General features: G+C 42.2%; 1 protein-coding gene across 1 annotated transcript in view; it reads left to right on the plus strand.

Moving 5' to 3' along the window:
• Nucleotides 1-26534, plus strand: part of LOC125020251 (ubiquitin-conjugating enzyme E2 E2-like) — a 60991-nt gene that overhangs the window by 10130 nt on the left and 24327 nt on the right. The window contains exon 3 of the mRNA XM_047605591.1: nucleotides 1258-1308. Within this exon, the coding sequence (XP_047461547.1) occupies nucleotides 1258-1308 (51 nt within the window). The remainder of the gene's footprint in view (nucleotides 1-1257; nucleotides 1309-26534) is intronic.

The raw sequence follows: 26534 nt of genomic DNA on the forward strand, positions 1-26534 counted from the left end.
TCCCCATGCTGCTTTCATCTCAAAGGGAGCGATTGCTGAGATTGTGATTAACCAAACCTTTATGTAGGATGCAAATGTGGCATCAGCCATGTTTACATATCCATTTTGAATCTTTAATTTGTCATTATTTTGTGTTGTTGTTTTTCACGTTGACCTGACACAAACCCCTTTGACAGCTCAGAGCTGCTGTGCATGTAAAAATACCCACAGACTATATGGTGCAGATCAGGATAAAGTGGATCCTGGTAATTGGGGATCTTCTATTTAATGTGTGGTTACCATATTGTTAGCAACATACCAAATGAAACCACTGAGATCCTGAAACAGACCTGGAAACAATAATTCCACAGCTCTTTCATCAGAAGGTGAAACTTTATTTCCTTTTATTATTCTTGGAAAACATAATAAGTGCATCTTATTGTAGAATTTTGTAAATGAATTTGAGTCTTTCTTTTTTTTAATCAACACAATAAGTTTCAGAGGTACAATAGTCGCCAATCACCACTACTTACTGCATGGTAAATACTTACATACGACTTGAAAACAGCTCATCCGTTCTATAATGGCTTAGAAAATGTTTCACCGTAACCTTTAACAGGCTTTGAATGTCAACAAACCAGGAAAGGGGAAAGAAACACAGATGCTTAGTGATGCGTACTGTAGATGCACCATGGTCACGAAGGAACCCCCGGTGTAAAACGTTGCTCTGTGATAAAATAAGTCAGGAGTGGTCCTCTCTGCACATGAGAAAATAGCCGCAGCCTTTACAGCTGATTGAGTGGTTGTAAAGTACCACCTGGCTTCTGCATCCGTGCAGGCAAATCATTGGCATTTAATGAATACTTAACCAGGGAGACGTTTGACCCCTCTACGGTCTGTTCATTAAACATTATGTGCCCTGTGTGAAAATGCTCCCAACAGCTTCCCGAAAGTACGAGAGATGCGGCAAGACCGTGATCGGCGGCGAAATTAATTGACCCGGTTATAGTAGATAGGATTCCTTCATCTAACATGGCCTTTTGACATCAATATCAACGTGGACAAGTGTGCCTCAAAAATGGCAAATATTCCTCCGTGCATCCCCGTGTTAACCTTGCGTGGCGCCGCCTGTTCCTGTGTTCAATCACAGTGCTCAGGAGCTCATTAGAAAATCAATGAGGTATTCAATGTGTACACTCACAGATTGATTTCACAGGCGGGATTTATGTAACTGTCTGTGAGAGCGTGATTATAACGCGCATCCTCCTCTCTTTTCAGAATCCAGAAGGAGCTAGCGGAGATAACCTTGGACCCGCCACCAAATTGCAGGTAGGAGCCTGTTGATCGTGCGCTTTTAAAAGGGCTGTTTGCCGTGGCTCCTGAGGCGCTGTTGTTTGTGTGTGTGAGCTGTGTGAATGGCCTGTGCCGGTCACGTGAACAGCACAGGTAGACATGTGCGCTTGCATCTGCAGCGGAAGTGTGACGAATGGTCTTTGTGAGCTGACAGAGGTTTGAACCCGACTTGTGCTGAAAATTGAAATAAATATCAGTGTGATAGACCGTGTTTACTATTAGGATCGCCGTAGCAACAATGATGTGTTTGTTCACGCTCCATAAAGGCAGGAAAGCCTTCTTCTGCTCGACTGGTTTGCATGGTTCCTTTTTTTTTTAATCGAGTGTGTTGAAAGGCTGATTTGCAATCCTGCCGCAGCCTGCCGATCAAGACCTGAGTAAGAGCTTTCTTTGTGTTCATTTTTTTTCTTTTGAGTCTGAATTTGTTATTCTCCTCCAGCCGATGACTTATGGGACCGGTGTTAGAGGGCGTTTTGAGATGTGACATTACAACCTCACATTGTAAGCCAAGCAATCAGCAAGCCAGTGAAGTCCAGGCATTTCCTGGAGGGCTGAGAAGGCAGGAAAGTTCAGTGATGTACACGCTCCATGCTTGATGTGTGAAACTTGAAGATGACTGCTTTTGCTTTACATGAACTGGCAAGTTATGGCTTTATAGTATATCATTTACAAGGCAGCAACGGGGCTGACATCATCATTTTTATACATGCATGCAAAACGTATGAAAAGGGCCTCAACAGTGTACACCCAAACTGAAATAGCAGGTATATGATGTGATATGCTGTTGTATTTATTACTCACTTGGAATTTAATTTAGCTCCTGAAACTGGAACCTAGAAGCAGATCAAGCAAAGGAGGCTGAAACAAGTTTGCATAGTGAAACGGAACTAAACCTTAACCTCTAACCACTGAAACAAATGCCCAGACACAAGGCCAAACAGCCAGCTTTTCTCCAAGCTCTCTCCTCTTTCTATGCAGAGAGCTTTGGAAGGCAGGAGAACCACACGGAGGCCCCGTGGAAACTGTTTTCCACCGAGTTCCTGATATTAGTCTGTTAAACACAGTCCGTCAGGTTGGTCACTTTCGAGCACTTCGGCCATCTCTGGTTTCATATTACTTCACATAAATAAGGTCCCGCTGAGCTCAATGCAGTGAGGTGAGAACTGATATTGGACTCAATTGACAACAGAATCAAAAGTAGCTGTAGTTGGTTTGAGTTCTGAACATTTCAGTTTGTATAAATGTGAATAGATTATTCAATCTGGCAGCCCAAGATTATTTTGAGTTACTGTAGGAAGGATCCTTACATGAGAACTGTTGTGTCCCTTGTTTGTGTCGATTTTAAACTGTGCTGCATGGCTCGTTAGCTGGCTCGTCATGTCAGTGAATGGGTGTAACATTAAAGTGTCCTTGTTGAAAAGTCTGTAGGGCCGACAGACACATACTTGGAGAAAAACCTTCTAACTTGCAAGAACAGAACAAGTAAATTACTGTGCTGCTTGTGGTGTAGATGAACAGCTAAAGTGTTTTTTAAGAGGTGAAGAGTAACAGAAATGATCAAGGAACTATCTGTCACCATCACAGACTGTTTGTTGACACTCCTATCTCAAAGACAAGGCTAATCTGTCTTAAGCAAGCCATTATGCTTCTTTACAAATGACAGCAGAGGGAAATTTCACGGGCAGACTTTTGTATAAAAACGACATGCGTTGGGGGTAAAAAGAGGCTTCCTCGAAGAATGTCCACACTGAAAGGAGCCCTCGTGACTAATGGATTGATCCCGGCTTCAGTGAAAAATGAAGGCCCAGGCTGCTTGAGTGCATTGCAGTGGCAGTCAGAGATGCAAAGACGGCGTTGGCACGGCACTACTTGATGTGTAGATTTCTGTATTCATATGCCCCTTGGGGTATTTGCCTCACTCTAACATCTTCCCAATTCCCCTACGAGGCTGTCACATCCCCAGCGTTTGATTTAAGCTATATTTTTTCAGCGCAACAATCCCGATTCAGGCCCTTAATTTTGCGCAATAAACGAGGCACAGTCCCACATTGCGAACGTAAAAACCCTCCGCCGAGATAAATTCCCTTAAACCGTACTGTACCTTCTTGCGCGCGGTGCCTGTTTGAACAAAAGGCTCCTCGTCTCCCCGGCCCCTTTCTTCACCTACTAATTGATCTGACAGTGTTAAATAGGCTGCGCTCACAGAGAGACATCAGATGTGAGGGGTTATGAACGGACGCTGTGATGCAGCTCATTACCCTACAGGCTTCGGTTCTTTTTTCTTTTTTTTTTCTTCTTCCCCCCGCCTGCCACAATAAAGCACGGCTCATGATCACAGCCGCTCCTGCAAACATCCTCTCTGGCTCATTTTCTACATTCCCTTTCTCCGCTGAAGGAAACATACTGTAATCCCTCTTGGGAATGAAAAAAAAAAAAAAAAACAACACCTTTAACTTTCGCTGAAACAGCTTGCCTTGTTACATAGATCATTTGGCTTCATTTTAAGAGGACTTAGCGACATTTTTGGATCCATACGAGGAAGTATTTCTCATCATTCTTTTTAATCATCTTTGTCACCCTTCCAGAGAGTAATTAATTGAATGTGACAAGCGCTCTGGAAGGGTATGTAAATAGCCCCCACACCAGACACATTGTATTAGTGTGGCGCTTGGTTGGCCTTCCTTGCTTTGTGTGTGTGTGTGTGTGTGTGTGTGTGTTTTCCATAATTACCATATCCTTTCATGATAGTCCTGGCAGCGTTTTGATAAGAATCCCCCATCGGCTGACGGGAAACAATGTGCGGACTCCGAGGGGGAATTGGCCACGCACTCTCTCTCGCTGTAATTTGTGCTCGCTTTCCTTCGCTCCCTCTCCCTCTTAATCCCAGTAAGACTCTGTGTGTTCCAGAGGAGTAACTTCCCAGTGAAGATCTTAAGGAATGAAAACAATAAGGCAGATGAGGGAATGGGCCCGGGGTGGGGTGAACGAGAGAAATCTGAATTCATCCGTGACGTCGGGCTGTAGATGCGATTGACTCATCTCAGGGGAGGGTGATGGCCGCTGGGCTCAGCTCAGGTGGTTTTACGTTGGTCGTCCAGGTGTCAAAGTGTGGAAAAAAAGAAAATTAACGTCTATGTTAATGCTAATCATGCGATAGTCCACAGCTGAAGAACTACTCTTAGCGGTGTTAAGCTACAGAGGGAGTCTAATACGGTCAGCTGTGATGAGTGCAGATCATGTTTTAACAGTTCCATAAACAGCGTAAAGTCCTGGTGGAGAGTTGTATGTCAAAGGCAGTAACGTGTCACAGCGTTTCCCACAGCTGCGAGCAGGGCTCTTTAAAGAGCGTCTAATCCTCCAAGGATTCTGTTAGTTTGCTTCAGTGGCCCCAGTGAGATGTGGTCTAAATCAAAATGAAGTGATCTTGCTGCTTCATCCGAGGTTGTTTATGACACGGCAACAACCTGAAGTCGGGCTGCTGTTAACAGCTTTTCAAGGCCAATTAATCTGCCTCTTATTATATTTTCTGCCTTTAATTAATTAATCCTCTTGTCAGTATGTGAGAAAAGAAGAGAAAAATGACCATCTCGGACCCTTGAGTTCAAGCTGATGTTCTTATGTTCGTCTTCTAATGCCTTGAATTTTAAAGATTGAATTTACTGCCATTAATGAGAAAGATGAGAATGATGCGTGTAAAACATGGGATTAGTTGTCAAAGGTTGCACGTTTCTGCTCGCTTATTTGCAAGTATTTGTAAACCATTATTTAACTGTTTAACTGTCAGTAAATATAAGGAAATGGTCAGAAAATGAAAATGATTGTTAGTTGCACGCATTTGTTTAGCCACGGTGATAAACCAGTATGTTAGTCTTGTTAAACTATGAAAAATCTGTGGTACACCAGTGCATTTCCCTCAGCGCGCGCCACAATGCAAACAACGGCTCAGCTGCACATTCTAGTGTGTTATGCCAGAAGTGACTCATATGGCCTCAAGCCACTCGCCTCAAGCAGCGACGCGGCGAACATGAAATAAATGTGTGACTGTGGTGATAATAAAACATCATTACGTCTAATAGGACAAACATCACCGGCTCACTAAATCGATGATGGAGCGAGTCAGGTCCCATTGACAGGTGAACCGTCCAATAAAAATATGAACTAAGGTTATATTTTAACTTGGGCATTATCGTATCAAATCTCTATGCGCGCTGGAGTCAGACAGGCTTAAAATGAGACTGCTCTCTGTGTGATGACGGCAAAGATTAACTGGCCAGCTTTCTCGTGCCAGGCTCCACCGTCTCCAAAGTGTTTCCTACTAAATTTATTCCGGACTGACCCAAGTCTGCTGCCATCGGCTCCCAAAATATCTTGATAAAACGCGCCGAGCCTAAACTCTTCTGGTGTATTCACCTTAAAGCAAACGTGGACTGTGACTGATGATGTTTCACGGGATTATGAGAACTCAAATATACAGAATGCAGTTTTATGAAAATAGCAGCGTGGTATTGTTTTCAGGATGAATATTAGAACCAACAAGGCTGAAAAGATGCTTTCAGGTGTTTGGGAGGTATATTTATAGCACCACTGACTTACCATACATATATCTCCCATAAGTGTGTCTCGTGAGAAGTCTCTGAGAAGAACTTAGGAAAACTCTAATTCATAATAGTCAAAAACAGAAGTCTTGAATTGCCGTCATAAGGGTTCCTAGTCAGAGTGTCAAGAATGCCAGTTTTAAACATGTCATGAAAATGGAAAGTGTGAATTCCTCTGGCCTCATTTTGTCTTCAGTAGTTTCTCTGTGATTGACAGACTAAAAACAAGTGGAGGATGTTGCTGACTCTTGCACAGTATTGCTTGTCAGCTCGTTTTAAGTTGTTATAAAACAATATAAATGGAGCTTTCGCTAAAGAGATGATGAATGCAAACGCCGACTTAATGCACTGTGCATGTAAGAAGTGACTGAGAAAACCTTTTATCTGAGGGCAGCCAAAGACGTGCTGTACGGAACACTATCCGAGACGATAAGAGGCATTTCATGCAATATGTGACATTGTCGTTATTTCACGCTGTCTACAGATGCAGCCCCTTACAGACAGTGCTGAGCTGCTCTAAGCAGCTGTGAGCAGAAGGGACACAGAAGGCTGTAGCTGGCTTCATTACGTGCTTTTACAAGTCTTCTGTGCACGGCTTTGTGTTTCCTGTTCGTTCTCCTGGTTCACCAGACATCGTGGCTGGTCAGTAATGCTAATATGTAAATGAGATGTAAAATCAGCATGTAGCCAAATCGTTTTTTTCCATTCACTTTTATCGGGATTTGTGAAACGCACCTTAGCCTGCCCTCTAATAATTAATGCAGATCTCAGGGTGCGAGAAGAAAGAATGAACCGTCACCTATAATGGAGGTCAGTAGGAGACCAACAGTGAATTGTTGCCTCAGGTGGTTAATCAGGCCGTGGCCGGTAATGAGCTCATTATGACTCGGTGTATCTCGATGACACCGGAGCTGAAAACGGTCTCAGACGAGTGTCACCTTTATTTGAAGTGTTTTCAAGCTTCATTATTTCATTAAAAAGAGACTCGAAAGGTTAAGATGAACTGGTTTTCGCTCAGAAAAATGCATAGATTAACAGCCCCGCCCCCATTAAAGAGCAGCGCGCGGCTGCGTCCTGGAGCGTGGGCCTCACACGACCGCCTTCACGCAGTGGTAGACCGAGGATGCCACTGCCTTCACTTCGCAGCGCGTTTACTTTGAGCTGGAAGCCATGGTGAATTATGAACTGTAGCGACATGCTTCATTTGCTCGCAGCAAATAAACAAAGTTTGAATAAACACATTCATAAATGCAGTACAGCCTGAAGGAGTAATAATCAATGCGTCGGAAGTGTCTGAGACCATTTCCATTTTAGCCATGCTAGCGCTGTGTCTTTATGGATTTCAAACTAATGTCACTATTATATACTGCTCCAATAATTGTAAGTGTGGAATGGACGTCCATGTTTCCCAGAGGACATGTCCTGGCTTTGGTGACCCACTGATGCACAATCATCAAGTCAAGGCAAACAATGAGGCCTCGGAGGAATATAAAATATGAAACGTATTTGTTGAACATATTTTTACTTTTAAATCTATAAGTTGTTTCAGAGTATTGACGGCTTCAGTTTGGTTCTATGCATAAAACCCATTGAATGAGTAGGTGTGTCCAACCCTTTGACTGGAAATGTGATCTTCTGCTGCTCTGGTCTAATAATAAAAGAAGACTGATGGTTGTTTTTAAGAAATGCTTTGTCAGGCAGTTGACTGAGCTGCAGATGCTTTTGTGTGGTCCGGTCCTTTGAGGTCCTTGAGGTTGAAGTGGTTTTGTAAAAAGACTTGGCCTGAAGCTTTTTTCTGCATTCGAGCCCTGCAGCCTCTCTGTAAGCTACCGTAGCCGTAGTTGTGATCGTGTCAGATAAATGGGGAGAGGTCCAGTTTGTTTTTAGGAAACATCCCGCAGTGAAACAGCCGGCTAGTGGGCGCACCAGCTGTTCAGCCAGCAACGCGCTGTTCAGGTTAAAAAGCTGCTCCGCTCATCTAAGAGTCGACACTGCGAGGAAAGCACACGATACATGCTAAACATGATCATAATAGTGAATAACATGCAGATAAAAATCATAATTTCTGGACAGAATGTGTCAGACTCGCAGTCAAATGCTGCACCATCTGTGATGACTTGTCGTCAACAGAAAACAGCGCCGAGGCTGTGGTTTTCCTGCTGAGAAAAACCACGAGTGCAGTGAGTTAACTGGCGATGGGGGTGGATAATAACAATAGAAGTGCAGAATAGGAGCTGTCTGAAATGATTTAACCGTATTACCCTCCTTTGTTGCCATAGATCTTTGTCAATTCATAATGCGCATGTCAAACTTAAAATATATCTGGCTTGGTGCTGAGTTATCAAAGGACTCTTCCTCATATAGGTCACAGATCCACATACATCTTCACTGCTATTGTACGGCTCACTCAACCTGCTTGTCACCATCATTCACCTAGAGTGGAGTAACATTGGAATATTATTTACTGTGGTTAGGTAGATCAGAGATCAGGCTGTCAAAGCCTTATAAAGAATGTATATGACTGCATATATTTTTTCAAGTGATAATGTAATGTCTTATGTAGCTTACACTGCATGTCCAAAAGTATGTGGACGCTTCTGCTGCTTTTGTCTGTCCTGGCAGAAATCGTGATTTGTCCACGTTTGCGCTCTCACTCACATGGATAAAATCTCCGGGACAATCTCTCCGGCCACGAGAAAGATTGTTTCAAGATGAAAAGCCGGGGATAAAATCAGATATTAAGAGCGGGAGATATCCGTCCGCTTCACAGAGCAATCAGATCAGGAATGTAAAAGATTTCTGCAGCCCGTCTGAAGGGAGCAGATGCTATGGAAATACTAATTATTCATCCACTTCTTCAGGCAACCCTGCCATACTGCGAAGCACTTATTTATTTATTTTCACTCACCAAGGAAATTGTTAATAGTGACTTTTCCCTGCCTGAATTTCTGCTTTATTTTGTCCACATGAAGCTGATTTAATTGTATTATTTTATGTACACTCCTTCAATGATTCAGAAGTCAGGTGGTTGCACTTCGTTGCGAGAGGGTGAGTCATCTGTAAAGTGGACCCCTCCCCTTTCAGTGTTAAATTTTAAGATGCTGATGATAATATGATAATATGATAAATAATAAATAGAAATTAGAAGATATCCCACTCTACAAATTCTCTTCCACTTACTGTTCTTCAGAAATGGATTTACAGGCTCCCTTCTTGCTGAATCCTGCGGTCTGTCCTGCACAGGTCATCACTAATATTCAGGTCAGGGGCCTGTGAGCACCGCTCCATTTTGAGGTTGCAGGTGGCAGATTGGCTCACTGTCCCGTCGTAGACGCCAGGACCTGTTCAGTTTCACCGCGTCTCGTGACATCTGCATCAAGAGCTCATCCAGAAGTGGAATTCGCTCAAGTCTTTATCCCTGCAATGTTCCCCGTGGCGCCGTCTGCCAAACAACCCAAAAGCAGAATGCCCGCATTCATTTAATTATTGAGCCTGTTGAGAGGATCTAATGGTGTAAACCTGTGTTTATTCTGCAGCATTTGCTAAGCCACATTGCGCACACAGTGAGGCAGCACTAGAAGGTTGTATAAAGGACCCATATTTGACCTAACTAGCTGAGCGAGAATAGAGCTGCGATGTGTTTTGGAGAGAACACAAGGACGGGGGATATAGTGCAGGGCTGTCAAAGTGAGCTGTACTTGCTTTTATAAAGTGTCTAAAGTCAATCTCTGGCCGGCTTGATTCTGCCATGAGAAGACTCTCAGAGACTTCCATGTACAAACAGTCGTAAGAAACGTGTCTATTGGCTGCAGTAACCGATTTTACACCTCTTTCTCCTTGCCGTTTATTGCTCCTCCATCCTCATTCGTTTCCTCCCTCCTCTCGTCTGCAGTTTGCTACAGCTGACTAAGCCCGTCTCTGCAGTGGCGAATGAGGTCATTGGCGTGCGTGTATATCAGCTATGCACATCGTGTCTCTGTGTTGGATGAATGATTAGTCCCTCATTAGAAACGCTGTCCTGTTCTGTTGAAGGGAGGACTGCGGTATCTTCCCACAGTGTTATACATTCTGTCCATCACACACACACACACACACACACACACACACACAATCTCCGTTGTGTTTTCATCACTACAGGGGACATTACACGGACTGACAGTCATTTCCTGCAGCCATAACCCAACCTAACCTTTGACAGTGCCTTTGCCCTGAAATGTAATGACTGGTGTCATAAACACAGACCTCGGCTGCGTTAAAAGATTTATCCCCAGAGAGTTAGTGATACAATTATACAAACATACACATGCACTTTTCAAACATAACCGCAGCTGCGCTCACACACATGTGTACCACTTCCTCTTTTGTGCTTAAAGAGGAAGCTTCATTCATGTCACTTCCTGAGTATTACCCAATAAGACAAGACTGATAGATAATGCCATCATACACCTTGTATTTCAGTATGTATGTCCTCCATACTGGGGTCCAGGCCGTTGAATTTATTTGACAATCGTCATTGTCACCAAAAAATAACAAAAACAAACAAAAATAAATACCTTAGCACACAATCCAACCAGTCAGAGCCATTTTGTTGTAAACAAATTCAACTCTGCCACACTCAGATGATGTGCAGGGTCTATGTCGCCGTTACTGTTCTGCCCATCACCGCACCCTTATTCACTTCTCCTCTTTTAGTTTAGTTTAGTTTAAGCTACACAGCAGTGTTGAACAGAAATAGGTCACTGTTACATCTCTTACATTACTCCAAAACCCAGGGACAGTGCCGGTGCGTAATCAGTATGGAATGATGGACGCATTTCTCACAGTCCCTCTCCTACGTCCACGTTTGCTTAGCTTAGTTCTAATACCACAGGCTGAGCTGCAGACAGCTGCTGTATCCATATTCTCTAACCCATCAGAAGTGAATTACCTCGCATGCTACACATATCAGCGTCAACGGTGTGTAATTACTCTCACTGTAGAAAGTAAGAGCCATACATTCCCAACTACAACTCTAAAACAACGTTAGATTCAGGCAGATAAGTTCATGTCGGTAAATCCAATTGTCCTCCCATTGAAGGTGGAAACAAGATGACAATTCTGTGTGATAGCAGGGAAATGTCATCCATCTCTTATGGGATGGTTTCTCTACGACTGCAGCTACATGCCCATAGTCTGCGAGATTTGAAATGACAAATAAATTGAATACTGATGTACCTGTATTTGAGTCCCTCACTGTGAAAAACACTATGTAAACACCCAAGTTTTCATATTAAAAGTTTGTGCCATAAATGCGACCCAGATGGAAAGAATCAGCACTCAGCCTAACACCCACGCTGGTTTAAAACTGGCACCATTGTGGGCAAGCACACGATAAAAATCTTGTTGTATTTATTCGTACTCTGGCTTCCTCCCACCGTCCAAAGGCATGCTCGTTAGGTTGATTGGTGTTTCTAAACTGGCCATAGGTGTGAGTGGGACAGTTTCATTTGGCACTTTTGTCACTCTTAAATTAAATAGAGAGTGAAAATTATAATTAGAGAAGCCTTTCCTGAAGAAAGCACATTTCTTGGTAATTAATACAATACATGTACTTGATCTTCTGCTTTTTACTGGGCACTAGAAACTTCTCAGAAGCTCCATCCAGCGATCAGTTTGGATCTAGTGAATATGGAGGCCAGGGCAACACTTTGTGTTGTTCTTTGTGTTTTTTGAATTGTTCCTAAACCATGTTTGTGTGTCATTGCTATGGGGTGGAGGTACCTGGTGTGGTCTAGGTGGGAGGTACACGTTTAAGTCAGTGCGTTTACATGCACATGAAAAAAACTAATTATTGCCTTAATTGGACTATAACAGGAGAACTTAAGTGCATGTAAACACGTTACTCTCTGATTGAGACACCCACATAATGCGATTGAATCAGAGTTTTCAATCAGATAATGCGTGTGCGCATGCTCCACAACCACTGCGCTGGCGTGTGACCCCGGAACAAAAACATCTAAGAAAGCCATTTGTAGAAGAAGAAGAAGAATAACAGAACCATCGGAGGGACAGCGCGGATCTTACCTGTACCAGAAGTAGTGCGAATATTATGTACAAGATTATAAAATGTAGTATTATCCGTCTGGTTGTTGTTTTAAATGCCGGTCTGCCGCATGAACGACTCTTGTTTATTATGTCACGTAATATGTCAACCTGGAAATTGGGCCGTATTAACGTGGTATTAACCCGCTGAAAAGACACGTATATGGTGAAATTTCTGTCCAGTATTAAAACTGAATCTGACACTTTGTTGCCTAAACAAAGCACAGTTTTGTCACATTACAGTAGCAACTTCACGGAGGGATTGGGAATATTATCCGTAATAGACTTGGACAGTCAGGCAGGACAAACCAAAACAGGAAGATGTATGGTAAACATCCCTGTTGCTGTTATCATCTATGAGCTGAAGTACAACAGCCTTTAGCCAAGTGTAGCTCTCTTGGTGGCTATTATTTCTATCCATCGTTATTCATGTTCCCCTACTTATCATGTTTCAGATTGACATAAACACATTTGCCGCTAGTGAAGGAAAGAATAACCTTCTATGGAGGAAATGCTTTTTCATTCCAATTGTAATTGTTGCTGGATTAAAACCATATGACCAGGTCAGGTAATATTTAACACATGTCACTGTCCCTACCGAAACAAATCCGCGTTCAAACTAGTCAAATAAATATTTTCCGTATGTAAATTCCAGTAACATTTGCGGTATAAGGAAAGTCTGCTTCCACACAGTTGCAAGCAAAGATGTAAAAATAGCTGGGGAGGCTGTGTGTGGTGGCTTGGATCCTTACCATACACTAAAAATAAGGATGTAAGACATTGTTCCAAACTGGGGTTGGAACAAAAGAAGGAGAAGGAGCGAAGCACAATGCCTCCATTGTGGACTTCAAGTTTAACCGAGCCAGTATAGAGCATAAAAACATGCTTGTCAAGCTCTGCATCTTGCACGTAAACTCATTTGACATTTTTACAATCAGAAAAAAAGCTGCTAAATTACAGAGTGGGAGATGTGATTATCGCAGAGAATCAGGTTTCCAGTGAACTCGAGGCTCAGTGAAGTGGCAGCTTCTGTGTTTTGACATGTGATGTATAAGGAAAAGCAACGTAAACGAGTCATTTCAGGTCAAACATTACAGCCGGACGCTGGTAGTAGCAAATCCTGCTCGACCGTGCTGAGGGTATGGTTTCGTAAAGAACAGAATCTAAAAAGTTAAATTTGCAACTTTGATACAAATATACCCTGGAGAGTTGGAAGGTATAAAAGACTTTAACTTATTTGCTGCATTTCTACTTTATTTAAACCTCCTCTCTCATAAGTAAAACCTGTTCCACAAAACAGTAGTAGATTGCAAACATTTATATCGCATGACTTAATGTACCAGTACGTCTGTTTAGCATGTGTTTTCACGTTTTTCCCTTTTTTGACCAAAAACAATGGGGAAAAAAACAACACATTTTTAAAATTGTAATGCTTTTCTTTGATTTATATAATAATCCTTACCATAATCGTTTCATTGTCAAACTAAATAACACACTTGTGCTCAGTCTTCACAGGAATCGTTCACCACTTCTTGACATTTAAGTGATGGACCGTTTAATCAAACAATAGCAAGCGGACGCCGCTGTGATGAAAATAAATGTGAGCCAGCCGTAAAACAGTGCAACAGTAACAAAATTCCATTGAGAAATAAACAGCCGAATCTAAACGGATACGAGCTTTGGGGGGTTTTATGACTAACACGCGCTAACAAAGCTATCAAGAGCGTCTGCAGTGAGCTGCACCTGCAGAAACTCCAGACGTGCAGCGCTATTTTTCTGTTCCTATTTCTGGCGACTAGTTCTTCAGAAGATCTGTCTTTTAAGGACACTGAGCAATGGGCCAGCTAATGAAATAGATCACCCTCTAAGTGAAGCCAGTAAACAGTGCAGTGATTTGTGGTGTCATTTGTGGCTTTGGCCCGGAGCAGAAGAGGTGTGAATGTGTGCGACTGTATTTTATGATGCAAGATGCTGCTGCAGACCACAGCTCACACAACCTACTCTGTGTAAAATAAATAAAAATGCGATTGCTAACAACCCCCAGCACTTGTCCACATAAGCCATGGAGCATTTAGAAACTTAATTTTTTTTAAACTAAAGATCGACTGCTCTGATATGTAGAGGAGCAGTGAAGTCATGCGGGGCTGTTGACTGGTCCGTTGCCAGAGTCCCCTGTCATCGCAGAGATAAAAAGGACAGCTGACATCAACAGCCCTGGACGTCTTTTATCTGCCTGTGTTGTTGCAGCTTAATTCAACCGGTTGGGAGAGAGGAAAGATAAGGAGAAGCTGAGCATACCTCAGCCTGATACTGGCGCAGAAATGTGTGGCCTCAGGAGAGACCGCTAGATAAACGGCACAGTCTACAGCGTTGTCGTCTGGTCTGTTTTTCTTTTGATTTAGGCCAGAGGTTAATCATTGATTCCTGACTGACACATTGTATTCCATTTTTAGATTCCATTGGTTGTTTTTGTTGAAAATCTCGTTTCAGGATGAGTCTTTTATAAACACCTGTTTGTTATACAGTAAGCCGTGGGGTAGATTATCAATAGGAGAGCTGCTAAGAATAGTTTCTCTGCCATCAGCTGCAGCAGAGCTTCTGTCGTGTTCAGAAAAGCAGATGTTTTGGAACGACTTTGATACTTTTTTATGTAACATGCCTTTGGGAAGTTTTTTAGCCTAACAGTTCCTCTTCAACTTGAGTAACTCTGTCTTATCCCTTCACCTGTCTCTCCTCCCCCTTAATGATGCTGCTAACATTGGACATGCTGCTTTATACACACATATATATATATATATACAATATATTCACAATATATAACAGATATATTGTAATGGCACCCTCATCCTGAGGATCATGTAACAGAGTAGTGAGACGGGCTTTCTGCAGAACATGTGTTGTTTGTAATGACAAGCTGAGATTACTCAAGTGACACCACTTGTCCAAGCGATTTTTTTGTCACAACAGTTTGTATGCCCTGAGACATGCTGTTTTTATTTTGGTTTCTGAACTCAGCCCGAGTCTGTCATTAATCTAAACAGTGATATTGTTACCATTAAACACAGACACGAAGAAGAACAAAAAGAAGAAGAAAAGACTCAAAGTGAGAGCGTACAGTGTTCCTTTCACAATCAGACAAAGGTGTTTCTGTACAGTGTTAAGCAGTTGGCAGTTTTAGGAATTAAACTTGAATCTGTGGACATCTGTGGACTCCCTCAGCACATGCTCGGTACTCTCTGTTTATTTTCCATTTCTCATATCCAGCCACTGCTTTTCTAAACTGCAGTGCCGCCCGAATCAATGGCGTAACCGAGAGCCGGGCGGCACCCACAGACTCCACAGTAACTTACACTTCACAGTCAAGTCTTGTGTTTTAGTCGGGAGACAATACGAGAGCAGGCGTGGGAATGATGCCGTTTTTTATCACTTAGGGATTTTGTTCCTAAATCATCCCTCCTCTTTGAGGCTCAACAGCTCTGATCTCTGTCTTCTGCCTATCTGAAAGCTATCTGAAAGCTCTTATCATCAAGCACCAAAGAGTGTTTTCATTCACCCAGATGCCTCAGCTGTCCTCGCTACCCACACGCCTGCCCTTGATAAGATTAATTAACTGCTCAGCGCTAAGATAGTTAGAGTTTCAAGATAGTTGGACTGTGGTGAGCCGACTGTAGGTCACCTGCACGCCAGATGCAGCACTATGGAGCCTGTGGGAGCCATTCAAGCTGCTGGCCCTCCCATTCGGACACCAGTCTCTGCGCCGGCGAAGCCCCGAGCTGTAGTTAATCAAGGAACGCGTTTCACAAGAGACCAGTACAAAGAGTGGCAGATTTCCTGCACATTGTAGAATAGCGCTCCACGCAGTAAATCTCTGGCTAATTGTCTCCATGCATGCCTCAGTTGATTTTTCCAGCTGATGTGGCTGCGCTAGCTGTTGAATTCTTAATGTGCCTTCTCCTCTACAGCGCTCACCTTCAAGCTTCATTCTTTAATGGGGGGTGTCTCCGCTTTTATTTTCAAGGGAGTTGAGCAGGAGAGAAAACCCTTAATGTTGTTTTAAAAAAAAAAAAAAAAAGCTAATGGATCTGCGTAAATCATTGCAGAGTAGAGTTTCCTGAGTTTCTGCAGTGCTGCACAGGGTGGATATGTAACCAACCCTCCTGCAGGGTTGAGGGGTTAGCTCACTGTCCAAGGTCTCATCTGTGGGCAAACACTGAAATCTTGGCACCAAATCACATAGTTCCAATGCAGAGCAAAGCTACGGTGTGATTCCATTACAGTTTTGGCAGGGAATTTTTCACAGACAGCCGGGCCAAGCCCCCAGCCTCAGCAGCCACCGCGGATCAGCTTCCTGCCACGGCTTTGATTTCATCCAGGTGACAAATACCTAGCACCTGGCAGAGGTGGCAGGAAACCAGGGTGTGTGGCTAAGATCCTCACAAAACGCCGTTATTTCAAAATACTAAATAAAATTCACTGACGAGCTACAACATCTTGAAAGCTGCATGTTAATATGCTGTTGGCCCTTTCGGTGCTGCCCCATCAAGGCGTGGACCCATCATTACTCTGAAGGTGCCCCTTGCTATCTGACACCAACATGTTAGCAGCACATGCTTTAAGTCAAATAAATTGCCAGTTGGTTGCCCTGTGGGTGCAATTTGTTCCCCGAATACTTCCCCCGGTTAGTGGTTCCTCCCGTTGGTAGGAACTCACCACTGCCGACCGAGAAAAGCCAACGAGCCTTGCAGTTGGCGCCCTAGACGCCCTGCAATGATGTTTTGGTCCTCATCAAAATTGCTCAGGTCTTTAAACCGGACAGTTTCTCCCACGTAATCCCTTAAGCCCTTCATCTGACGTTAATCTGTTGTTAATGACGGCGGTAATACTTTGTTCCACGCAGACCCCAACATCTGATGTGCACCTCCCCAGGAATGAAAGAGCTGTGAGTAGGGATGTATACCGAGTACCGGTATTGTTTGGTACCGGTCCAGAATCATAACAGTACCGTTACCGTTCGATAGGTGCTGATGCAGCGACTAGTCGACTGATCATGTCCGCGGAAAGGTCTAAACCAGGCATGACCAAATGGGAGACCCTGGTCCGGCCACGGACCCAATGATGGTTCTGCCCAGACCCGTTAAAATTCGAATATTAACCCTTTAAGACCTGAACATCTGTGTGCGCACCAAAAGAAGCTTACGGTATTTGAATTACCGTAACTCACCAATGGAATTCAAAGTGTGGTTGAACACTGGGAAGTTGTGCTTTCGGGAAAAAAAAGCTGCCATTACGGTAATGATGACGCACCGCTGCTGTTGGCTCCAGGTTGAGGAGCGACGCACAATCGCGAAGCCCCAGGAAGTGAGAGTTGTTTGGAGGAATTTGTTGGTAAAAACTCAAGACATTATACCCTTAATGTCACTAAGGTCTTTGAATATTGTCAATAGCACAAACAACTGTGAGTTACGATAATTCAAAATCGGTGTGCTTGACTCGATGCAACATTTATCTGAGACAAGTTTCGTCCAAGGGAGGTAACACCAGCAACATCATGAAGCACTTGCAGCGCACTCTTAATATAAAACTGAAGGAGTGCGTTGACTTTCACTGCTTAGACACGGCAAAAGTTTGTCCGCCAAAGCTACAGAGTGCAGCACCGTGACAACGGCACCCGGCTTCTTGTCTGCATCTTTTAACATCTTGTAATGTCTTTATTGTTTACTCTAAATTATGTTGCAGTATCAATAAGAGTATCGATAAATATCACTATCGATAAGGAGTATCGGTATTGGTGTCGGTATCGATAAAATCATAACGATATACATCCTTAGCTGTGATTGGTTCGCTTGGTAGCAGCATGTTTCAGCTTCAGTGTTTCCAGCTGCTTCTCCACCGCTGCATTTTTTGAATGGATTGTTTTGGCTAAATACAGATGCAACACATTCAGGAAAGATTAACTGAGGAGGTTCGGAGACAACCGCATATTTTATGACTCTTCTTCTGCAAAATTTTGGTTTCAGTTGTCATTGTTGAAATTGAAGCAGAAAGTAGAAACAAAAACTAACCTCGCTGGCAAAAAAAAAAGACACATTGCTAACTGGTGTTTGTAACAAAGTGAGCCAGACTGATGAGCGTATAAGTATAAATGGCTCGCAGTGGTGTAGGCTACGTATATGGGTTATGCCGCCTGTGTCTGCTTAAGTGGGGAAAAGCCATCAATAACACACTTGTGCTTTTCCTATTTGAAAAGTTAAAATGCATGATGTATGAAGGCTCCATTACTTGTCCACAGAGATTTTTTAATCTTTAAATAACATTTACATAGCAGAAAGTGATTATAGACGGATGAATACAGCATTGTGACAAACCGCATGTGTGAAGTAATAAAACTTTACGGATTATAGCATCTGTGCAACTCCGAAAATATGGCGTGTTCCTTTTATACTTCAAATTGAAAGTGTTGGAGCAGAGAGGGGCCAGGAGGACAAAGAGCAGAGTGAATTACAGACAGACTGAATGTTTCTGGCTGTGAGCGATTGCGGCCTACAAGAAGCCATCTCAATAGAAGAGTGATGTAAAATCTATGTTGAGAGTGCAACCTAATCAATGTTGCCATGATGCCTGTGCGGAGGACACTGAGTGATTGTTTTATCTGGTTAGCCTGGAAGGTCACCCCGTGCTCCACTTGACAGCCCCACACCCTCTCTTTTCACAATGAGCCCGACGCGCTGGCTTTTACGATACTAATTTAATAGTGCTTCAGTTTTGCCAGCAGCGCGTTTACTCGCCCAGACTGCTCAACATGTTTCTCTTTCACAGTAACTTGGCAATTTTCCGCAGCCGTTCAATTTCGCCCCACGGAGAATGTGTTCATATCTGCGAGAGTGGCCTGCCATCATCTCTGCATATGATAATGAGAGACTGGGTAACGAGCAGCTCGGGACGTTCGCTCACAATAGCAGGCTGAGTCAGCGGGTCTCTGTGACCTTGGTGAGTGAGCGTGCGCCTCGCGAGGACCATGCGATGTTAGAGTCAGTTCTAATGCATGAGCCAGATATATTATTAAAACGTCATTTTGCTAGCTACATTAAGGGAAGGTAACTTTATTAGTGCCCAAGGGTAGATTTGGTTGGTTGCTCTCACACAAACAACGCTTAGGACAAGACAGATTTCCTATTTAAACCTCTACTTCCCACCAGTCTCTTAGAACTGAAGGAGCTACTCGGAGGAGCAGCAGAACGCCTCTTAAACTCTACAACTTTAGTTGCCTTTTTTAAACTGCTTTTGTCCATGAGCGGGATGACTGAGAACCTTCACTGACATTAGGATGACACAAGATATAAAACAGTGACAACAACAGATATACAAAAAAAAAGAAATCAAATAGAAAGGCGCTACACTCAATAAATTAAAGTGTAGTCCATAAAAAAAGCATTTTATTTCAAGTGGCTTGTTAAAAGGCATCAGAAGTTGTTTACAGTGTGATTAAGGGCATGCTGAACAATGACGTCTGAATGGTGGGGTGAAGTGGTGGGTTGGGAGACGACAGGAAGCGTCTTCAGCCACACTCACACCGTTACTTTTTAGAGTTGCACCATTTACTACTTCAACTACTCTCAAGAACAATAAATTCCTCTTAGTGCTACTGTTTAGTCATGTTCCAGAACCAGCACAACCACATACATTTGGTTATCTTGTTAAACTGAATCCATTTTTTGTCATTAGACGGTAATAACACCCTGTTGTTTGCTTTATCTTGGCAATCAAACTCACATCCATTAGATGAGGTCATGCTCTGGACAAAAGCAACTATTTTGTTATGTAATTCACGCACACAAAGCACACTTGAGCATCACTTATCGTACTGTCAAATAATGAAACATTTGTGTTTGACCGATCCGCCGTTATTTGTCACCTTCTCCAGAACGCTCTAAGATCTGAGAGCTTTCACCTCGAGTGCTGTCTCAGCATTTTCAGCTGAGGTGTTCGTCGCTTGTAGCGCGACGCTCGATAGATGGAAGTTGCACCAGAGGCAGTGCTACTTTATTCTAAACAGCAGCTTCACATCTCGGCGGAACTTGCTGGTGTGATTCCACCGCTGGATTTTGTTACCTTTCAACCAGATGAGACGCCGCCAACCGCACGCACGGGCACGTGCACATACAGCACTTTCATCAGACACCAGTGTGGAGTTCTGCTCCTTCAGATCTTACCATCAGAACTGTGACTTAAGAAAATTTACAAAAGATCTGAGAAAGACATACTTGGCCAGGACCAGTCTGAACGCCGCACACGATTCTCTTGATTTCTGACTTTGTGTCATCACTTCTTGCATCACATTAGAACCAGATTCAGTTAAACCACTGGGTAAAGATTTCTGCACTCCATCATCCAAATCCCAAAGCTACAATGCCGATGTTGGAAACTGTGCATTACAAATCACAGCTTATGAGGGGAGCACTGTATTTGAAAGTGTTGATCCCTGAAAAAAAAGAAATCCTGTTCGATTTTCTAACACTCCACACTCTGGATATCAGATCTTTCGAACTTAAAACTTAGTTGAAGTAGTTGAGAATTCGGAGAGTCACAGAGGTGAAGCTGAATCGAAGTGAGCAGCACAGTCTGGACATGGCATACAGACGGACGCAGTGGTCAGGAAGCTGGAGAGGATATACTGATCTGGGTTGAATGTGACTGAAATTTATACTTTGGTTTTCAGTCGTATTTATCTAAGAGCTACATCCCCAGCCACGCCTTTTGTAAACAATTTATGGACGTTTTTAAACCTTTTGTTACACAGACTGACACCGGCTAAACCAGGGACGCCGCAATTAGTGGTCCGCATCTAAACCTTTGTGCTACGGGGGCACACCAGCCTACTCTCCTACGCCCTGTACTAGCCGCTTAAACATTAATACTTTACAGCCTCACAACAATAATAAACAAAGCTCTGAAATACTACAGTGATCTTCATTTAGATCTTCTGACAGACCATCCGTTTTTCCATGACTTCATACTTTGTGTCGAAATGAAAGAATAAGTGCTTTTCCTGAAGTGTTGAAAGAGTTATCAAAGTTTGATTTACTTTGGCAAACAGTACGTTTTGACACTCCTAAATCAACGTCGGATTTGCCAGCAGAAAGCCTACCAAAGCTCGGGCTTTGGTTTCTGCAAAGGTGGCATGTTGTGGCAGCTTCCAACAGGTTAGAAAACCTCTGGGGCACCGTGAAATACTCAGAGAGGAGAGCAGCTTATTAAGCAGAATAGCAATACTGATTAACTGCTTGTACTCGGAGTCCTAAAATTGACTAAATATGCATTGATATGAAAATGATCCTTTTTCCTACTGAAGCAGTGTAAAGGTGCCTCTTTTTTTTTTCAATCAACGCCGTTTATCTGGCGCCAGCGTGAAAGTCTGCAGCGCTCAAGTCCAAGGCCAAACACACACGAAAACCTCGGACGTCAATTCATACTTCCAGCCTGCTTTCATCTCACACTGCAGTGACACATTTTAAATAGATGGCTGGCCACTCAGAGAAAAAGCCTCATTGTCATTCTGAACATGCTGTGGCTGTTAAATAAAGGACTGTAGTCTAGATGAAGATTAACTTCTCACCAGTTAAACCGCAGTTGCTCTTTTTGAGTTCTTATAATTACGCCCTGAATAATGGGAATGTTACTTTATTGTTGTTTTACAGGAAAACCATGATGACTTTTGAATTAGCACTGTTGGTACATTGTTTTCCTAACATAGTTCACGGCGTTCATTTATTACTGTTGCTTTTTTCCCTCAAGCTTTGAGTCTTCACTAAGCAAAACATCACCGAGCCAATTCTGTTCTTCCCCTTTGGATGTTTTTCCTCCTCTTTTTTTTTTCTTATTGCTGCTCTCTGCGGGCTTTTTATTCCTCCTCCTTGTGGAGGAGGGTTAATGAATTACCATTTCTGCTGCGTAATGGGAGACTTTACTGGCTACAGCAACAGTAAAGGTTATCATAAACACTATTGCCTCCATTTAGTTCCTGAATGTGTGAGAAGATAGAGGAGGAATGAGTCACGCGCAACCTTATCATTTGCTTAAATTATCGCTGTGGATGCAACGTAATAGGCAGCGAGGGAGATGCACAGTGTGGCCTTACTTGTCACTGTATTTACAGTAAGAAGATGATTTCTTAGGTTTTGTAAGATAAGATGACAAGAAGTTTTTATTGTCATTTAGCTGCTCTCTAGAAAAAAAAAAAAAAAAAACTTACATACTTAGACTTTAATGATGTGCGACAGAAATGACTTGGTCACAGTAGCTTAGCACATAAATAAACATTCTTAAAAAAACACCAGTAAAAAGAAAGATAAAATAAGATTAAATAGATTAATCTAATAAGATTAAATAGATTAATCTTATACATAAAATAAAAAAAGTAGTATTTAGTAAAATAAAATAAACAGTATGATCAAAAATAGCAGAATTAGCAGTATGAACAAATGTAATGAATTATTTATTGAATCCTACATACATTTGGCCTTAGAATGCCACGTCTCAAAAGCATTTTGTTTAGTATTCTTGTATATAGACTACACACAGTGCCGCTATTTGATGCTAAATCCAACATTCACATTATTACAATAATTCAAAGTCAGACTGATACATGAAATTTTGTGGGAAACACTGCGGCAATTTACACCAACTGTGTCAGAATGAACAATAATAATAAACAGTTGTGCAAAGTTGTCTATAAAGTGTAGGTGGACTGGGAAATGGGCATGAGGGCTATTGCACTGCAGGCTATGAGGGCTGGTGGTGTGAGGACTTTAACAGCTGGAGGGTAAAAGCTGTTTTCAGCCTATTGGTCTTGGATTTGATAAGTCTGTATCTTTTTCCAGGAGGCAGTGAGGTGGACAGTGCATATCTCTGTATATTTCATGTTCACATTCTCCATAACTCAATGGTTCTTTTCTGCATTTTTGCAAAGCCAAACTTTTCAGCAGTGTCAATGACTACAACTGCCTTTTCCTGTACGACATCAAACCGCATATTTTTCTTCTGTTGGTTGCTGACTTGTCATATTGAGTGACTTTTTATTTGTGGTTGTGTCACTGTGTTAATACAAAGAACTGTTAAAATAAATTCATTCAAGACTTTTATCCTTATATACTGAATTGATGAATGCATGCTTTCTGTTACTTAACACTTTTTGGAAACATTATTTCTGTCTGCCACCAAAAAGAATCCCGGCCTGAGAATGATGGATATAGTTGTCAGATTAAAAATGGGAAACATCAGTCTTCACAATGGGCACTTTTCAGTCAGCAATCCATTGTTTGATACCTACACTTTACAAGAGCACAATAGTTTTTACACCACAAACCAAAAGGGAAAAGGCACCGTTAAAATCATCGTATCCCCGACTATATTTGCTCATAAATTAATTCTCTTATCTGCGGTTTCACAGATATTCGATTCTGCAACGGTAATTTAAATCCCAAAATAAACCAGCATTGTAATACATGGAGGCATTTGTGACCGTGTATTAGGCCATAACAAGATAATGAGCTTGCCTTACTTTGCTCTAGTGCGGCACTTAACCAAGTGCACTAACCAAACTGTTGAGAGAGCCATCAGGCTGTCAGTGTGTTTCATAAAGATAATGCGTGAAGTAACTGAGTTGGGGATGATTGCCGTTTTATCTATGACTGCACTGTCAGTACTTGCCATCAAAACAAATCATGCATAAAGTCTGAATAGACTAACTCATTTAAGGCCGTTCTGTATTGATTTTGGGTTTCAAATCTTATTTGAGGCATCATTAGAACGAGCAGGCAGGGAGCGTATTAGATTTGATACCTGCAGTTTTGCTGTCGTTAACATTTACGAAGTAATCTGTGACTTGATTATTTTCATATGATTTCGTTGGCTAATTTAATGGCTTAATGGCTGTTGATTTGTCCCCGAGGGACCCATTTGGAGACTATGAGCCACAAACAAAGACGAATGTGGGAGGCAGTTTATTTTTTTTATTGGCCTTTATGCTTTATCCGTTGGCCGCACAGTTTTCAGGTGAGCACTGTTGCGTCTGCATGTAGCGCTGTTGTTGTTTCCATGGAAATTCCTCTTTCCACACACACACACACACACACACATCCAGGAGTCATTGCAAGGATGTAATGTTGCTAGGCAACATGTTCGAGACAAAGGGGAAGAGCAATTGGTTTAGTGCTGATTCAAGGGTTAGAGGGAGTTGGAGCTACACTGGTTGACCTTCCTCCAGTCAGGGATTCTGTTGCCTGCTCTTGTCACCTCAGCTCCCATTGAACTTGTGCGAACTTGTATAACTGAACCAAGTGAAGAATGACAAAGTCCTGCAAGCCAACACTTTTTTTCCTTTCACCTTAGTCAACAAAGGAATCCAGAGCACTTTTATCTCAAAGGGATTTACACATTTCCCTTCATTCTGGAGTTTAAACTGGCTTATTGTCACAGACCTTGACGATCCCCTTCATTAAAAGAACCGATGTGACGACACACGTTAGTGTCTGGCAATGACATCAATTAATGTTGGTGAGCTGGTTTATTTTTAGAACGCTGATTGGATCCTCATCAGCCTGTTTCTCGGTATTAGTCTGGTGTCAGTCACAGCAAATTACAGCTAAAAAGATCAGCGGCACTGAGGCTAACTACGTGTCATCAAAACATGTCTAAAGGCGAACTCCTAATGACCACTTTCAAACGTGGACGGAAAAAGGCTCCCAGACTCCTTCATCTGTGTCTTTGTAGCTTCACCTCAATTCATTGTTTCTGTTATTAGGTTTTCAGAGTGGAAAGTGATACAGAAATAAATACAAATGAATACGCTACCAGTCAAAGGTTTGGACACACTTTCTCATTTAACTGAATGAGAGGGTCTATCCAAACTTTTGACTGGTATTGTTATGATAATAATATACATGTGGAAAAATGGAAAAGTAAATCAATACAGGATTAGATACAAAGACAACAAATACAGAAGCAAGTGAAAGTCATGTTAGATAAATAAATTAGTGCCTAAATTTGATAGCACATGTAGTACTTGTAGTCACATGTGTATTTAGTTTTGATTATTACAGTTTGAGTCCTTCATTCTCTACACTTTATTAAGTTATTACATCGTCCTTTGTCAGGTTTTGAATCCGCTACATTTATCGTCTGTAATGGGAGCAGGGAGTTCCACCTAGAAATTCTAATAGATGGTAATGATGCTAGTTGGTTTTCATCCTCCGCCGTCCTGTCCTTTCCTCTTTGGTCTTTACTGCAGCGAACAGAAGGCGAGGCTGACAACATCCTGCTGCCTTGTCTTTTCACATCTCATCATACACGGAACGCCTATCTGTCTTTATTAAACACCTCTGGCCTGCTTGTCAAAGGTTGCAATGCAATCACAATCTAATCAGTTCGCTGCTCGAGGGGTACAGTGAAACTGTCGGCGTGGCTGATGATGCGGAGTGAACGTGGAACGTGGAGATCAAAACGAAGGCAATATCTGAAGATGTTTGTTGTCCAATTTAGAATAAGGTCAAACCTTAAACTTAAAACAACTCCTGTCACATATAAACAATGTCTCCCCAACTGGCTCTCAGTGTTTGAGCCATATTTCTATATTTACCTGTTTGTAATAGATTTGTGTGGCGTAGCCTCTGTTCGGTCCCCAGTGACTCACTGACATTTGCGCAGTGTCCTTGAGCCTGGAAACATAGCTGAGGCGCTTCTACAATAATAACAGTCTGTTGGTGGGTTAGATCCTGAGGTGTCAGAGGCATCAAAGACGCTTTGAGAGCCCTGTTAGGTTTCATTCACGCCCACAAGAACAAAGGTTCTCATGAGGCACTTCGACAGGTAACAATAAAACCGTGAAAAAAAAAAACTTTAGCTCTCAGATTTGATTTAAAGAATAAAAATCAAACGGTTTATTGCAAGGATTCTTTAGGCAGGCAGAAGTGTTTTGTTTTTTACAAATCTTGGGATTTGTACAGTTCCATAAAATACGAAATGTGCCATTTTCAGAAAGTACTGGTGACATCTGCGCGGGAAAAGAGGGTCTAATGTGTGTTAAGGACATTTTGAATCTGTAAAACACAGATTTTGTGGTGTGTGGATTAAATTGACCACTTGAAAATATGGTTTGTATGGCTCTGATTTCCTGAAACATTTAGATTGTGATTCATAACATCCCATTCGATTCAAATCCTTTGGAGATATTTCAGTTTTGAAACTAACTGATATTTCTATATTACTATTTTACCACTTCTCCGTCACCATACTTTGTTTTAGTTTGTTTGTTTTTCCACCATACTTTGAAAACGCGACATGCTTCCACTCGTCAGCTTTCCGACCGACGAGTCGTAGCAACGTGTTTTGGTTCTACCTCACACGTGGACTAAGCTCGTTGTGTATTTAATGTCGCCCGTCAAATTGTAGCAGCTTGTTTTTATTCAGTTTTTTTCTCTTACCTTTGTTTGGGTTTATTGTAAAAAAAGTTTCTGGCGCCCACATTCCATT

The sequence above is a fragment of the Mugil cephalus genome, chromosome 14, assembly GCF_022458985.1.
Source record: "Mugil cephalus isolate CIBA_MC_2020 chromosome 14, CIBA_Mcephalus_1.1, whole genome shotgun sequence".
In the NCBI taxonomy this organism is placed as follows: Eukaryota; Metazoa; Chordata; class Actinopteri; order Mugiliformes; family Mugilidae; genus Mugil; species Mugil cephalus.